Source organism: Tachypleus tridentatus, chromosome 9, assembly GCF_004210375.1.
Source record: "Tachypleus tridentatus isolate NWPU-2018 chromosome 9, ASM421037v1, whole genome shotgun sequence".
Taxonomy (NCBI): Eukaryota; Metazoa; Arthropoda; class Merostomata; order Xiphosura; family Limulidae; genus Tachypleus; species Tachypleus tridentatus.
Genome location: NC_134833.1, coordinates 92,831,759 through 92,847,546, shown reverse-complemented (window position 1 = coordinate 92,847,546; position 15,788 = coordinate 92,831,759). Strand labels below are relative to the sequence as shown.

At 31.9% G+C, this 15,788-nt stretch overlaps 1 protein-coding gene across 20 annotated transcripts in view; it reads left to right on the top strand.

Annotated features, from left to right (window-relative positions):
• Positions 1-15,481, top strand: part of LOC143225761 (uncharacterized) — a 34,966-nt gene extending 19,485 nt beyond the window's left edge. For 11 of the 20 annotated variants that reach the window (XM_076455738.1, XM_076455740.1, XM_076455741.1 and 8 more), the window contains 3 exons: positions 134-188; positions 1,024-1,241; positions 2,214-15,481. Coding sequence is in view for 1 of the 20 variants with exons in the window: in XM_076455741.1 (XP_076311856.1) it covers positions 134-176 (43 nt within the window). In the remaining 19 variants the exon portion in view is untranslated. The remainder of the gene's footprint in view (positions 1-133; positions 189-1,023; positions 1,242-2,213) is intronic. The other 9 variants (XM_076455732.1, XM_076455724.1, XM_076455730.1 and 6 more) reach the window with 9 other exon arrangements.
• The last annotated feature ends 307 nt before the right edge of the window (positions 15,482-15,788 follow it).

Sequence of the window (15,788 nt, the reverse complement as noted above, 5' to 3'; positions counted from 1 at the left end):
AAAACTGATACTATGTAAAACACTTAAAACTGTTAGATTTTCAGTAATAATTGAGGGTTCTGTTAGAGTTTTGATTTGAGGTAATTTTAATAACATCTTACAAAAATTTGACTTTTTTTTTTTTTTAATACAGGCTTTATTTACATTTCCAAACAAATTTGGGTTCCAGAAATTAATTTCAGAAGAAGGTATATTGTTTTCTAAAATAAGTTACATAGAGTAATAAAAGTTCCATGTTAACCATTCTTTCAATAAATGCATGAACTATAGTGAATCCAGGTTAAAATCTAATTTCATGTAGTATCATTAAAATACTTTCATTAATAAAGTGTATTTATGTATCTATTTGACTAAAAGCAATATTGTTTTTTAGTTAAGAAAGTTTTTATGATTGTTCTCACAGAAGCTGTGACTATCATTTGACAAACATTTTTTCTTTTTATCTTGGTGGTACTGTCTTTGTATAACCAACTTATTACATCATGAATAGTACTTGAAAATATTTTACTTCAATATGTTATGCATTGTGGAAAAAATAATAGACATCAAGTATATGATAAAGCTTTACTACTAAAAATAGGAAATAAAAAAATTAACACAGGACATGTTATAGTATCCTGGGTTGTTTTTGCTGATTAGCAACACTTCCATGCAGAGGGATTTTCTTTTCATTGGATGGTAATTTTTAGAACTTGATAAAACATTGTAAGTAACTTACACAATTTATGACATACAGTTCATGTGTGTGAGTTTTCTGTACAAGATGCATTTTGTATACATAATATTCTAAACCTGTTTCTATCTGTACAGAAGGAACTATATTTCAGCATCTGTTTAATAAATTCCAATGTTGTGCAGCTTTTATTTTTCTTTGTCATTAAAATTACTTTCTATTCAAACTTGTTTTTGCAACTTTTATGTATCACTTAATCCTTTCAAGTAACTGGCTTCATTATAATGAAATGAATTTGAGTTAATATCATGAGAATTAAATAAATGTTGTAATTTCTTTTATTTTTTTAGATATTTATGATTTTGTTCAAGTTACCTGCTCAAAAGACAGCAGCAATCGATCTTGGACTCTGAATCAAATGATTTTTGCTATTCATGCTGTTGTAGATAAAGGCATGTCGTATCGAGAAGCATCAGCAAGTTGTGGTGTTAAAAGAACCAGGCTGTGTGATCTAGTTAGAGCATTTCGGCAAAAGGTTGAAGAAAAGGACCAAACAGAGTCTACTTCAGTGAGTTTAGTAACTGGCACATTGAAAAGGTTTTAAATACTTGTCTTTTTCTGTTTCAAACACTTACTGTGACAAAGCATATGTAACCCAAAAAAAACATAAAATTAAAGTAATAGTTTCAAATTGTTTATACTGTCTCCGTCATTTTTGTTTATGATATTGATGTCATATCAAATTTTAATACTCAAAAAAGCAAATGTTTTGTACAAATGTTCTAAGGATTTAGTACTTTTTCATTATTGTTCTTGAGATAAAAAGAACATTCCAACCTTTGTTTATTTATTGATAATTTAACTGTCTCCATCACTGCAAAATAATTATTTGGTAGTTTTCTCTCTCTTGTTAATATGTGTACATATTTGTGTGATCTGTTAAATACACTTTTCTTCATCAACAATAGCATTTCTCAAAACTATTCTAAATGAAATTATTTTAGGTTCATGTTTTTTATTTATACTTAATACCATTAATTAAACTTGAAATATAAATATAGAATAATTAGTATTTAGTGCTTCTTTGAATAGTCTTATTTAATATATGTGAAAGTATCATTCAAGCTTGGATGTTAATTTTTTCTTGAGAATAATAGTTAGTAGTTGCTTCACTTTTTCTATGTAGTCTCAAAGATGTCACACCAGCATTTTAAAAATTGTTTTGAACATATGCTTTCTAAAAATACACATTTTCAATTGTGATACCTTTTCTTCATATTGTATGTGTCAAGACAATTATATTTGATGTAACATTATTCCAGATTAACAAAGTTTAATATGCAAACAGCAATGTGTCATTTACATTGTTTAATGTTTTAAACCAGAAAACTACTCATATGCACATGGGATACTTAATATCTCAATGTTGTATTTTAAGCTCCTATATTATTCAGCATTTAGAATCAATGAAAGATATATTAACTTATCAGTTAGCCTTTGCAACAATATTGTGTAAACTTTTCCAAATTTGTTCTTCCAGAAAATTCATGACTGTTTACAACTTGGTTGGAGACTATAACTGAGCAGTTACTCAGACATTTTGTAATCAACAAAGGGAATTGAATGTAACTCATTTATTAGGTAAACAACTACTCAGCCCAAGGTAAAAATCTATTATTCAAAGTACATTCTGAGTGGTAAGGCCTACAAAAGGCTAATTCACTTCTTGTTACCAACTCCTATGGTTTTTGGATATACACATCAATTTCTATTTTTGAATTTTAAGAGGGTGTTTGAAGCAGTGGAACATTTTTCATATTGCTTGGAGTGAAGAACACTAGACACTTTTAATCAGTATGTTTTGTTATGTTAGCATTTTAGAAGTGTAGTGCTGTATTTTTGTTGTTTCTAATTAAAATTTTGTCCATTGACAAAACTGCTGCCATATGGTGCTCTCTCCAGGTGTTTGCCATTCATGTTTCATGATTTTAAATTGTCATTTTAGTCTGTATTTGTGTTTAACTGAGTTTCAGTAGAAACGTTCCTATACTGAACGTTGTAATGTTTTTATCAGGAATTCAATCGATGAGAACTAATATATCAGTCACAGGAACAATGCAATTTGTATGTTGTGATAGAAATACAAGCAAGTAAAAACAATAATAAACAAATTACAGTCATTGCAGAAGTTAATTTTGCTCTATCTCTTTCAGATTTATATGCATTGGAATTTTAGGTAAATGTATTTTTGTTAATGTTTCTGCTTATCAAGAACTTCTAGAAATAACATATATTTTTAAATCCTTTTATTAATTTTTATATCTCAAATATATTTATTGGTCATTTTCTTTTATGTAAAATGATTACATATCGTAGTGTATTTAGGAATGGACAAGAGGGGACTTATTAGCCCCAGAACCCATGATTTTAATGGGAGCCCATTGATAATTTTACTCTGTGTAAAATTACATGGGATGTAGGGTCAAAACAATCTTAAATTTGCCACTGATTAAGGATATTCTAGGCTCCAAGTGATAAATTATTTCTAAGTGCATTATTAAAAAAATCACTGATTGCTTTACATGAGCATCAATAACTTATGCTGATAACTAAGTGCAATAAATACTTAAGATTCTAAATTGTGTTGGCTGCTTAAATGATGTATAAAATAGATCATTACTTTCCTATGCTCAATTTAAAAAAAATAATGAATGATCAGTTGGACACCATTTTGTTTGAACCAGTACTTTTGTTTAAAAAATTTTTACTTTTTGCAAACATATTTTCCTGTTACTGTATACAAAACAGTGTATGTTTTTATGTGGAGTTCCTATTGAGCTATTATATTTTATAGGTATGTGTTAGATACATTGAAACTGAATATGTTTTAAGGTTTACCTTAAGTTTCAGTATATTAGAGTTTCTTCAGATACACTGACACAATTAAACTCCCACACTCTCATCATATAAAAATGAAGGCTTCTTGTGTTTGGAATTTCCAACCACAGTACTTACCTCCCCTCACAAAATTAGCTATTTTTGTTCAGTGCTACCCTCTATATACCAGTTATTTCTTTATGCATCCGACAAGCTTTTAGCTCCTCCCTATTGGAACGATAAAATTATCCAGACATGTCTCTCATGTAAATCATTATGTCACTTCACCACCAGTAGGAGTGTGACACATATGGCTAGTTCCATATGCCTTTACCAAACTGTCACTTCAGTTTGGCATTACCTGTGCTCAGATGTGTTCCTTCATTTGTTTCAAGTTTCACATTCTTCTTTAATATACTCACAAGGTGAGTTTTATTTATATTACTTCCAAGGTTATCCAGACTGATTTTTCACTTTAATTTAAACCCAGTTTATTGAAGTTGCATTGTTATTTACACTTTCAATTTTTGGTTGACTCTTTTTACTTGTGAATTCCAAAGTTTTTCCTACCACTTTGTGAGTCACACCTACGACTAACTCTGTGTCTCAGTCCTCAAGCACAGATTGATCTGGCAGTGGATTTATCAACATTTATTCATCGGGAAATTAAATGTAATGTGGGTGATCCTTTACCTCCACTCCTTGTCCTACTTCCTCCTTAGCATGCTGAGCCAGTTCAGACAAACAAGGACTTAGATTGCTTATTTCCACCTCTTGATTTTGCCATGCCTTTGTATGTCCCACCTGAGGAGCCAAGCTGGCCAACTATGGTCTTTTTGGATTCATATCTTGGATATATGATGTTTTATCCCTTTCCTCTCTTTCCTATGAACTACTTTCTTTCTTACTGGATGAACATTTTTCTGATCCTTGTCTTATGCCTTTCAATTAAATGATGGGATCAGCATGCCTCACCTCTCACAAGCTTGATTAGTTTGCCCTTGCATGTCTTTTTGCAGATGATCTTTTTATATACCAACAATTATTAGGTTCCATTTTGCCTGTTAGGGGTGCAGCCATTAGACTCCTGCAGGTCTGATTCATGCCCAATTTCTCACCTTTATCTTACCCTCACAACTCTTTTACGATATCTCTCTCCTGGCCACCTTTATCTGCAGCTTTCTGTCAAAATCTTGAGGGTTTTTGGTGGAAATCCTTTCCTTTCTTTCCTCCACATTCATTCATCTATCTTCTTTGGCTCTGAATTCTCGTACATGGTTTATCTGTTGTCATCCTCTAGGTCATAATGCAACCTTAACTGACATCAGTTTTCTGTCATTTTATCTTTAAGACATATATATGACTCCATCACTAGTGTCCTTCCATCGTGGAGCATTGGGTTCTTCAAGTTTTATTGAAAGGATGTCTTACATTGTTTCTTTCCCCATCTCTCATTTTCTTCCCTCTGCCTTAGGATATAATAAATGGTCAGCATTTGTCAAAAGTGGCTCAGGAAATACTACCCCAGCAAGCCATTGAACCTATTCTACATCCTTTTAACAAATTTTTCTTCCAGATTTTTTTTTATGTTCCCAATAAAATTGGAGGCTGGAGGCCTATCATAAATTTGTCATGCCTCAACCACTTCATTCCACTTCTCTGTTTTACGATGGAATAATTTCTCACTGTTTTGGATGGTTAGAGCTTTTGATCACCATTTTCTTTTTCTAGGACTGCAATTCCAGCATTATATATATGAATGATTGGCTTCTTCTGGCTCATTATGAACTGGATTTGGTCAGCCATACTTGTCACCTCTTTCAAATGGCTGCTCAGGTAGGCTGTTTAATTGAATTGGGGTATTCTCCCTCCATTCTACCCAATATCTTGTCCACCTGGCTGTGTGTTTTTTATGTTTATCTTAGTTGAGCCCAACTTTCTTTTCTATGACTTAATCCCATGGGATTGCTAGTTTGCCACACCTCTTCAGCTCTTCACTGTCTGCTTGCAAGGTTCTTTCATTTTGGGTAATTTGTTCTTTAAATGACACCATTGGCCCCCTCAATCATGCACACATGTGATCCATTCAATTGGCTCTTCATGATCAGTGGAACCTTGATAAGGGTCCCTTGGTTGCTCCTATTATCTTCTTTCATGCCCTGATGGAAAACCTGCTTTAGAAGTTAGACACAGCTTGTATGTCAACAGGCATTCCACTGCCTCTTCCTTATCAAAATTTATATCTGTTCACACACTCATCTCATCAGAACTGGAGTGCATAGGTCACTTACCAAGAGGCTTTGGATCTGTGGACTGTTGATGAGAAGTCTTTACATGTCTATGTCCTCAAGCTTCTCATTGTTCATCAGGCTTTGAATCACTTCCTTCCTCTTGCCAGATGCATGGTGGTGTTTCATTTTGACAATTCTGTTGTAGTAGTACATACGCATCACCAACGGGAACCCAGTACAGATATTTCTGTTTTTGAACATTTAATCTTCTATGTTAGGCATACACTCACCACATTCATCTTATTGCATGTCATGTTCTGGATGTTTTCAATTTCATAGTGGGTCATCTTTCCCATTCTGACAAAATTTTTCTGATGATATAATTTTTATATCCCATCATATTCTGGTGGTTTTAGATGCATTTGCTGCAGCCCTTAATCATACATTATGCCTGTTTTGGTTTCAGGTTCTGGTTGTTGATCCATTCAGCTATGATTGGTCCCACAAATTTTTTATATTTGTCCTCTTGTCTGATAACTTCATCAGCTGGCCTCTCACATCCATACCACTTTATGTTGGGTTCTTCTGATTGCTTCTTACTGGGCATCTGACCTTGGTGTCCATGATTACACAAACTTCATCTTTCCCTCCTGTACATCTCCCCTTAACTTCCTCCCTTTTTTGTTGACCTCAATCACTGGTTTTACATCCAGCCCTTCATGCCAGTCATTGGTGTTTTGTAAGTCCTGCAATTCAGGTATTTTCCATGGACTGACCTGTTGTGGCTTATGTAGCTGAATTTCTTAAATGGCTTTTTGACCAAGGTCTTTAGTCTCATTTCTCTCAGGTCAATGGGATGCCTTATCTCATACCTTTTGTTTTTTCTGATGCAATTGAGTTTCTGCTTCCTCTGTCCTTATCATGTTACTGTGCTTCTTTAGGCTTTGTCATTCCACAGGCATTGAAAGCTTTTCAACTGGGACATTAATATTAATATGATCTGCTGTTCTCTTACTTTATCTCATTTATACATTAGACTTTTTTTAATGTGATTCCCTCTTAAGAATCAAAGTACATCTAGTTCAATTTGAAATTAGAAAATGGCTGTAACACAAATAACTCGAAACCAAAACTGGAAAGGCCACCTTCAGGTGACTAACGCTGCTGTTTGAACTACACATTAGTCATCTGGGTGAGTTATAATTCAAATTTTGGTACAAGTCTGTTAAAACTTTTATTACTTCACATTCTAAAAATTGCCATAACATCAATTAACCAGGACTGGAAAGGCAAACTTTAGGTGACTGACTGTGGTTTTTGAACTTACCCGTTAGTCTTCCTGGTGAGTTATGATAATTACAATTATGCTACAGAAAGTCCTTTACAACTTGTATTACTGTAGTTTTCCTCTTACTGTTGTAGACTGGATGTAAAAATTGGATTTAATGCTATTTATGTTTTGTTTACCTTAATTTCCTTTAATGAATTTTACTAATTTTACCTTAATTTTAACTTTTTACCAGATGTTTGGTGCAGATAGCCTCGTTGCTTTGTGCCATGAAACACAAAACCAACCAACCAACCATTTTTCCTCCATTTGAACTTCTTTCCTTGTGTTCCACATTTCACCTCCCTAAAATCTCAATGGCTGTGGTTGGTAACTCATCCTTTTTGCTTGCTTTCTTCCTTCTATTATTCATCTCTACCCTCATCCTGATATGCATATACTTTTATGTACATCTTATACCATTAACTGCATTATTGGCAACTCGGCTTCCTTTTATGGTACTCTTTAACCCTTTGCAGTCTTGCTCTGTTCATGTTTTTGTTTCCTCTTCTGCTTTCACCAGTTGGGTTTGACTTTTGATCCCATTGGCATATTTCTCCTTGTCTTCTTTGCTTTTTTGCACCAACATTTGTTCAGGGTTTTCTGGTTTGGTCAACCATGGAAGCATCCTCCTAAATGGATTCCACACACAGAAGAATATAATCATTCAGTTCAGAGAAGGGCAGTAATGTTCTGTTAGAGTAAATAACATAATAACCTCCAGTACACATCATATGATCACAAAGAAGTGACACATAAAATTGTAGTTCATCCCCTTCAGTTTTGAACCCTCATCATACTTCCTCATAAAGTTTGGTACCCTCTGGCTGGGTTTTGGATTTAGAGTATAACCAATCAATATAAGTCTTCACACATGTTTATGGTGGTCTATATTTATCCCTTAATCATACTTGTTCTGTTTGGTGGGTCACAGTGGAGGGGAAGGGGGTATTGTCCAGTTCTGTGCTATCCCTCATTGTAGCTTATGCTGAAGATGTAATTGCTTTTATGATGGTTTCTGGTCACTTTCACTGTTGGAGGAGTTGATTTATATTATGTAAACATCAGAGTGGTTCCAGATTTCCTCTGGTCTTTTAAATTTAAGTGAAGATGGTATGATCCTCATCCTACCTCTGCATGGATGTTAGTTCCCAACAGCATAGGTTTTAGATGTAGTTGACTTAATGAGTATGGTTTGTTGTGTCCTAGTCACTCTACTTTTAGGGGCACATCCATTAATTTACACATTTTTGTATTATGTGGGATTAGTTTCATGTACATTTCATGGTTAGAATCACTATTCTGCCACAGTTCTTTCCCACTTGGATATGCTCTTCTCTTTTTCTGCTCTTACCTCCTACATATTTCATGGATGGGCAAAGAACATACATGGTTCAGAAGTTGTGTATTTTCCCTCATCAGATAATTGGATTTGACTCTCTTATTTTCAGAGATGTTTTTTGGACACTTTTAGGGTTCACTTCTATCATTCCCTTGCATCAATCCTGCCTACTGTGGGATTATAAGTAATCTTGTTAGAAGAGGTAAGTACCATGTTGGAAGTTATACTCTTACCTATACTGAAAATGTATTTCTAATAGATATTTCTCTCCACTTGCACTTCCCACTTTCCTATCGTGCATATGTCTTCAGCCACACTTCAAAGTGATGGTTTTGTAGAGGTGTATGGAGGTAGTCATGTGCATCACATTATTATACACACTCTTATTAGTGGAGAAATAAGAGAGATGTTGGAATCATTTGATTCCAATGTGGAGAGGGGAGCAGAAGGCTTTTGGCATATTTAAATAAAAAGTTTGCGTATAGGGGCAGCAGTGAACAAGGATAGCTACACTTGTGAGTAGAAATGAATACCTATCAGAAATACATTTTCAGTATAGGAAAATTATAACTTTTGGCATATTCGTTGAAATCAATGTCAACATAGCTAATGTTGCTTCAGTTCTCTGATCTGTAAATATTCTGTGCTGGTTTATCATTTTTTTAATAAAGAAATTCAGTTCAGTTTGTAGAGTGTTTCTTAGTTAAATGTGCTAAATAGCAGTTAAGCGTAAGAGTCATAAGTAGCAGTAATGTCAAAATAGAACAGAAAATGTTTCTTTCTGTAAAGAAAGAATTTGAATACCAAGTGGGCAAGTTGTTTACAGAGGATGTCAACTAAGACAGACTTCCTGTTATAACTACAGTGTTTCTTGATATTCAACATATAAAGGGTGTCACTTTAGTAGCTTGCCCATTGTTACGACAGTTTTGTTAATATTAAATAGAAACATTAAATGTCACTTCAGTAGTTTGCCTTATGTTACTGTATGATATTTTGTAAATTTAAGTGCACACACACACACACAGATTGGTTTTTGTTATTACAGTGTTTATTCATTATAAACATATATAAAAGTTGTCAGTGCAGTATTTTGCCTGTTTTTTATATCAAGTACATATAAATAATGTAACTAAAGCAGCTTGTTGTTACAAAACATTGTTATATCAAATGACAGTAGTTTGCCTTTTGTTATGATAAAACCTTTATATATTGTAAAGAAGTCATTACAGTAGTTTTATTTGACTACAATATTTCTTTGTATCAAATGCTAACAAAAGGGATCACTACAATGTTAATACATTGTTTTTATACCACACATATAAAGAGGGTGTCACCACAGTAAATTTTTTTATATCTCATTTTTTAAAAATTTAAAAAACTGTCATTTATAGCTTTAGAAATTATTGAAGTTTCTGTATATGGTGTGGTATTGGTATGTGATTTGTCAGGGTTGTTGAATTCACTATAGTAAGTTTTACCTTTATACTTTGGATAAATTTTTTCCCAACATTAATATTGTTGATTTTATTTTAAATAAAACACTGGGTATATTTGTAGGTAGCCAAACAAATCATTTAATAATTTCCACTGCAAAAGTATGACACATATATACAAACATTTAAAAATTTATGTCTAAAGCTTAACTAAAAAAACTATATGTATATCCATTTAATTCACAAACCTCTGTTCACACAATAGCAAATGCATTTAAAGTACTGTAACAGTATTATTGAATTGGATTTTTTCTACAGTAAGAGCCTAATAAAATTTGAGTGGTACTTCCGAGAGAAATAACTAAAATTAAGGAAAAAGCTCTGTCAGTTTGTGGATGAGGTAGTGTACTTGCTGTACTGTAAAATTCCAGTGACTAGATATTAGAAACTATAAAATGTGTGTACACACACACACTCACACATGTATGTGAAGAACTTAGATTCCAAATTGCAATATACATCATTCTAGTCAAAACTGAGCTACAACTATCATTTTATTTATGGACATACAATGTTTCGACTGAAACAGCCTATGATGTAAAGTGTTAAATGTGTTGTTTAAACATTTAAATAGAAGTTATGAAATTTGAAGTAAATAATAGTTAATTTTTTAGGGTTTTTTGTGATAACTTGAAATGGTTTTCTTTCATAAATAGCCTGTCCACATTTGATTTCATAGCTTTTTTTTGTAAAAATGATCTCTATATTCAGTTTGTCAGCAGCAGAGGCAAAACAAGTGTTTACCATTGTTATCAAGAACCCCTTAAGAACAAGATTTAATGGAGACATTTTGAAAGATTAACTACTATTAAGATTAAGAAGCCTTAATCTGAGGGGTATGATCCTAGCAGAGCCAATGAATATCGGCTTATTTCTGATGACTTGTGAGGAGACATATGTTTGTATCTTTTTTGTGCGTGTGAGATCGATCTGAAATAGTTTTAATTTCCTTTTTCTTTAAATTATAATTTATCAATGATGTCAAGAAAATCCACTTGTAGAGAAATATATACGTAAAAACGGCTCGTTTGGGTTGAGAAAATAGATGACCGAAGAAGGTTGAAACGTTGTTTGCTCGTCTACGTAAAATATTTTCTCAACCTAAATGAGCCATTTTTACATATAAATTATAATTTATATTTTGTTCTGCACACAAATTAGTACGGCTTAGTGTTGCCGAGTATGTTTTGAATGAAATACTTTTAATTTTTTATTAATAATTTCATGAAGCAAAAATCATTTTTGATTACATAATAATTATTTTTTTTCACTGTTAAAAGCAGAATCCTAAAAGTTATATTTTACTATATGTATTTGGATGTATGAGATGTATAACATTGTCCCTTTTTTGTAAAAGCTGATCATATTCTGGAAAATGTGTCTATTAAAATAAATCTTAATGTTTTTTCTTTTAACTTATTGTATCATTTTAAAAACCAGAATTGGGAGTATTTATATGTTTAATTATATTAATTTGCATTAGTAAAATTTAAATAGTATTATTGGGCAACATAACTACTATCTGGTATATTTTGATGTCTGTTAATTCTGCAAGTAAGGAAAGATGCCTTGGTAACTGTTTGTATATTTGTGTTATAATATGAGAAAAAAGGAATTTAAAAAGGTTTCTGTTAAACTATAATAGTACAAAATATCAGAAAGTTTTAATGGAGTGATAATTAAGAAATGAATAGTTTGTTAATAAAGATTTACTTTAACAAATTCTAACTTTACTAAGATAAAAAATATTTTTTTTGATAAAAAAGCAGAGAAATCATTATTGTCATACATATGACTCTCATGCATTGTTGTGTAATAGGTGCTATCCAAAAATGTCTTCTTTTGGTTACATTAAACATTAAATGCTGTTTAACTTGTTATTTTTAGGTGAACCTATATTTCCTACAAAAGCAGTTACAAGTCATACAGCATCCAAGCAAGGAGTTCACTGTCACATTTGTAATAAATATTTGAATACTCGGTCATATCTTAGAAAGCATCTAGCTCTGCATGAAGGCACCTGTCCTGAGTTTGAATGTGACATTTGTCACAAGGTTTTCAACTGGAAGACTAACTTGGTTCGTCATAAGTATGCTGTGCACAAGGAAACATACAATAGCGAGATTTCATTTTAAAATCTCTGTTTCTCAACTACACATATTTTTAAACTTTTCACCATTATATATAAGTGGATGCTGATAGTAATCCCTTTATTTCTTTAATGACATAAAAGGATGAGATTATTCCATGTTGTATGTTAATTGTTTTCATTACTTAAAAATAGCACAGTCAGTTTACTTATAGAAGAGTTTGATTTGTTTATTAGGCATTATTAGTGTACTGTAGTTTTATAAAATGAATTACAAGTTCTTTTAGTTAGAAGAGTTATGTAGAATTTCATACTGGCCATATTTCTAATTAATTTTCAAAGATTTATCAAACAGGACATGACCTTTATGCATCCATATATCATTTTATGCATTTTGGAAGTTTTTATTGATTTTTGTATTTCATTGATATTACCTGAATAAAATTATTTTGTATGGATTGAATCTCTACATTTTTTCCCTTAATTTACTGTGGTTGTTTTAAGATTCATTTTAGCATGCATTATAAGACCTGCAATGATAAGCTAGGTGTGCAACAGTATTGAGTTGGGTGGTTAATTGTTTAAGATGTGTGGAACAGTAGTGTGAAGTTGGCTGGTGTGTCATGTCAGAAGTGTACAGCAGTAGAATTAAGTTGGATATATTGTCAATACCAGAAACAATTTTATTGTAGTTGTTTTATGATGTCGGATAATGGAATGGCAGTGTTAAAACAGTTCTATTACATTATATATTTTGAACAGCAGTGCTAAATTATGTATTTTACCTTTGTAAAATATATGGAAATGCAGTGTTAAATTATATATTTAGCTTTGTCAGATATGACTTATTAAAATAAGAACTGATTATATATGTTTTTTAACTGTCTTAAGATATCAATATGTTAACTATTTTTATATGCTGGTAGTGGCTTTAAAGTTTTTTGTAAAGCATGATGTCTTGGAGAAAAAGCTGGTATTAAATTTGATGAGTTTGGATAAATTTTGTAGCTTAACTTATTAATACATTTTTTTATATAAGTTGGAAAATTGTTATTTGAACATAAACATACTCTTTAAGAAATAGACTTTTGTGTCATCCACAAATTTAACATCTTGTTGAAATTATACATGAAAAGTAAAACCTTCTCCAGTGTAAGTGTTCCATCATATGGTACTTATACTAGAATAAAAAATATTCTCTGAATATACACACTAGATGATGAAAGAGTTTGATGTTAGATAATTATTTGCACTTTATTGTGAAGTCTGCATGTGTGTACTAAGAATGAAGAACTACTCAGAGTAATTGGTTTATAATAAAAAATAATTACTGTCTGATAAAATTTATTTTTATTGGTTTTAAATTCACATGGACTTTTATACAGAACTTTTATTTGTGTATCATCTTCACACTGAGGTTAGTAAACTCTGAATCTCATTTCAACATTAATAAAAAAAATGTTTAAGTTTTTACATTGTGTTCCCATTTACATTGTGTTACCAGTGTTTTTTAACTTAGCTGTGAAAGTATTTGTGAAATTTTGTATAAGAGTATTTTGAACTGTGTGGGAACTTTTTTGTTTAACATTTGTGATATGTAAATACTTTAGAGACAGCAGTTGTCTTATGGCTGACTTATTCTCATTGTACATTATCTTGGCTTATGTTTAAAATACCTAAAATATATATGTGAAATTGTGTGTGTTTAGCAAATAGTGCCAATGCAATGTAGTTTTTCATTGTTTTTTTTTGTTAGTAACAGTTATAGTTTAATTTTGTTGTTTTGAGTAAAGAAAATTATTGCATTGCATCACATGTTACAGATTTTTAAGTTTAATACCCTTAAATAGCAGCCATCATCAGTTGATGTTGCTACCTATAACATTCCTGCTGTTTAAGGGTTAATGATTTTGTAAGAACTGCAGACCTACTTTAGTTAGAAAAGATTTAGATATTTTGGAAACTTTGAGGATTAATTACACTTTATTAGAACAATCTGCATATCCTAATGCAGTGGTTTGTTGCTACAGTTGTAAAATCTTGATACTACATGCAAAATGTTAAACTTCTTTACATTTATTTAGGTGAGCTGTGTCCTAAGCTCTATGTCTCTTTGTTCTATGAATATATTTTCTCAGAAAGGGCTAATTCCAGCTAAGCAGCATTCTACCACAATCACAAGACTGCTTGCTTGCCTTGTCAAAGCTCAGAGAATGATCATTCAAGAACCCTTCACCCACCCAAAATATTGTTGCTAACAAGTGTTACATTCCTCACAAAAATCTTAACCTTGTTCAAGAATTCATGAGCTGATTCCCAGAAGTATTAGTGAGAGAAAACCAAAAATAACTTTACACTTGATAAGTGGAAGTTTACTGGAACAATGATGTATTTTAACAGTTGCGACAAGAAATAGACAATTTAAGTTTTTGTTAAATTTCATAGTGTGTGCAGGTTTCCTATTTTGTTGAAAATATAAGCTTCGTAATGTCATGGTAAAGGAAATTTAAAGTGTAATAACTATCATAATTTATACCAATTATGTGACATGCAATGAATGGCCAGGATGCCAAGAATGTGCATCTAAGTCAGGTTAGAGCATCATAGATTTCTTTATACTTTGATTTCTTAAAGGCAGCCTTGAGAGATAACATCCCAGTACACTGAAGAGTGTGGTAAGTGTACAAAGAAGTGCGATTTAAATGACTTTGTCATTGTTTGTAAAAACTTGTTACAGTAGAAATTATGATGAGCAATAGTTATAATCAGGAACACAGTCTATGAGCACAATCAATGATAAAGTAGTTCCAAGAGTATCATGAGGCTGAAATATTGTTCTTGTAAAGCACAATTAAACTTGTGCATGAATTTCACTCCTTTTACTTATTTGATGTACGAGCTTAACCACATTATAGATCAGAGAGAATAACTCAATTTATATTGGTAGGAAAGGTTTATTTAGTAGACAAAACATTTCACACTGTCAATGAAAAACATGATGTCACACCAACAATTTACTCTTCCTAACTGCTTTCTTTAAAGCATTTAAATGTGTTATCTCCATCAATGTTTTGATCATCACCATTGACAAACAACTCCTGCAACTAACCTCTAGTATATGAAATACATCCATTGTCCTTCTGCTTCTCATTCAGTTTGTGTTGAAAACTAAGAATTTAATTAAATAAAATGTTATACACCTTGTCATTTTAAACTATTTTTTGTTTACAGTATATACCATAATAGGTTACACATAGCAATTAGAAAATCCTTAAGTCAGAGATATGAGAGTTGTTAATTACCCTAAATGCATATGACCTGTTGATAAATAATGTTATTTGTGATCTTAACTTTTCAAAGACTGATGTTAAACTTTAGAAACATTATTTATGCATTTACTAAAAGAAAAGTTGAAAATTCCAATTCTTATGAATTTTCTCTCATGCTAGTTTGGACAAGAATGAAGTGGGAGAAAACTGCAGTGATTACGAATACTGGAAAGCGCTACATGTGTCCAACATGTAATGCCATTTTTGCTACAACACACAGATTGCGGAACCATTATCTGTATCAGCATAAAGCCCCAAAGAAACACGTCTGTTCAACTTGTGGCAAAGGATTCACACGCAGAGCAGACCTTTGGAAACATCTTTATGCTCATTTTGGGAGTTGAAACTGCATTTAAATTTCTCAACCTTCCCACATCATATAACCCCAGAGTATATTCAATTACATATCGTCTCTCAGATTGTG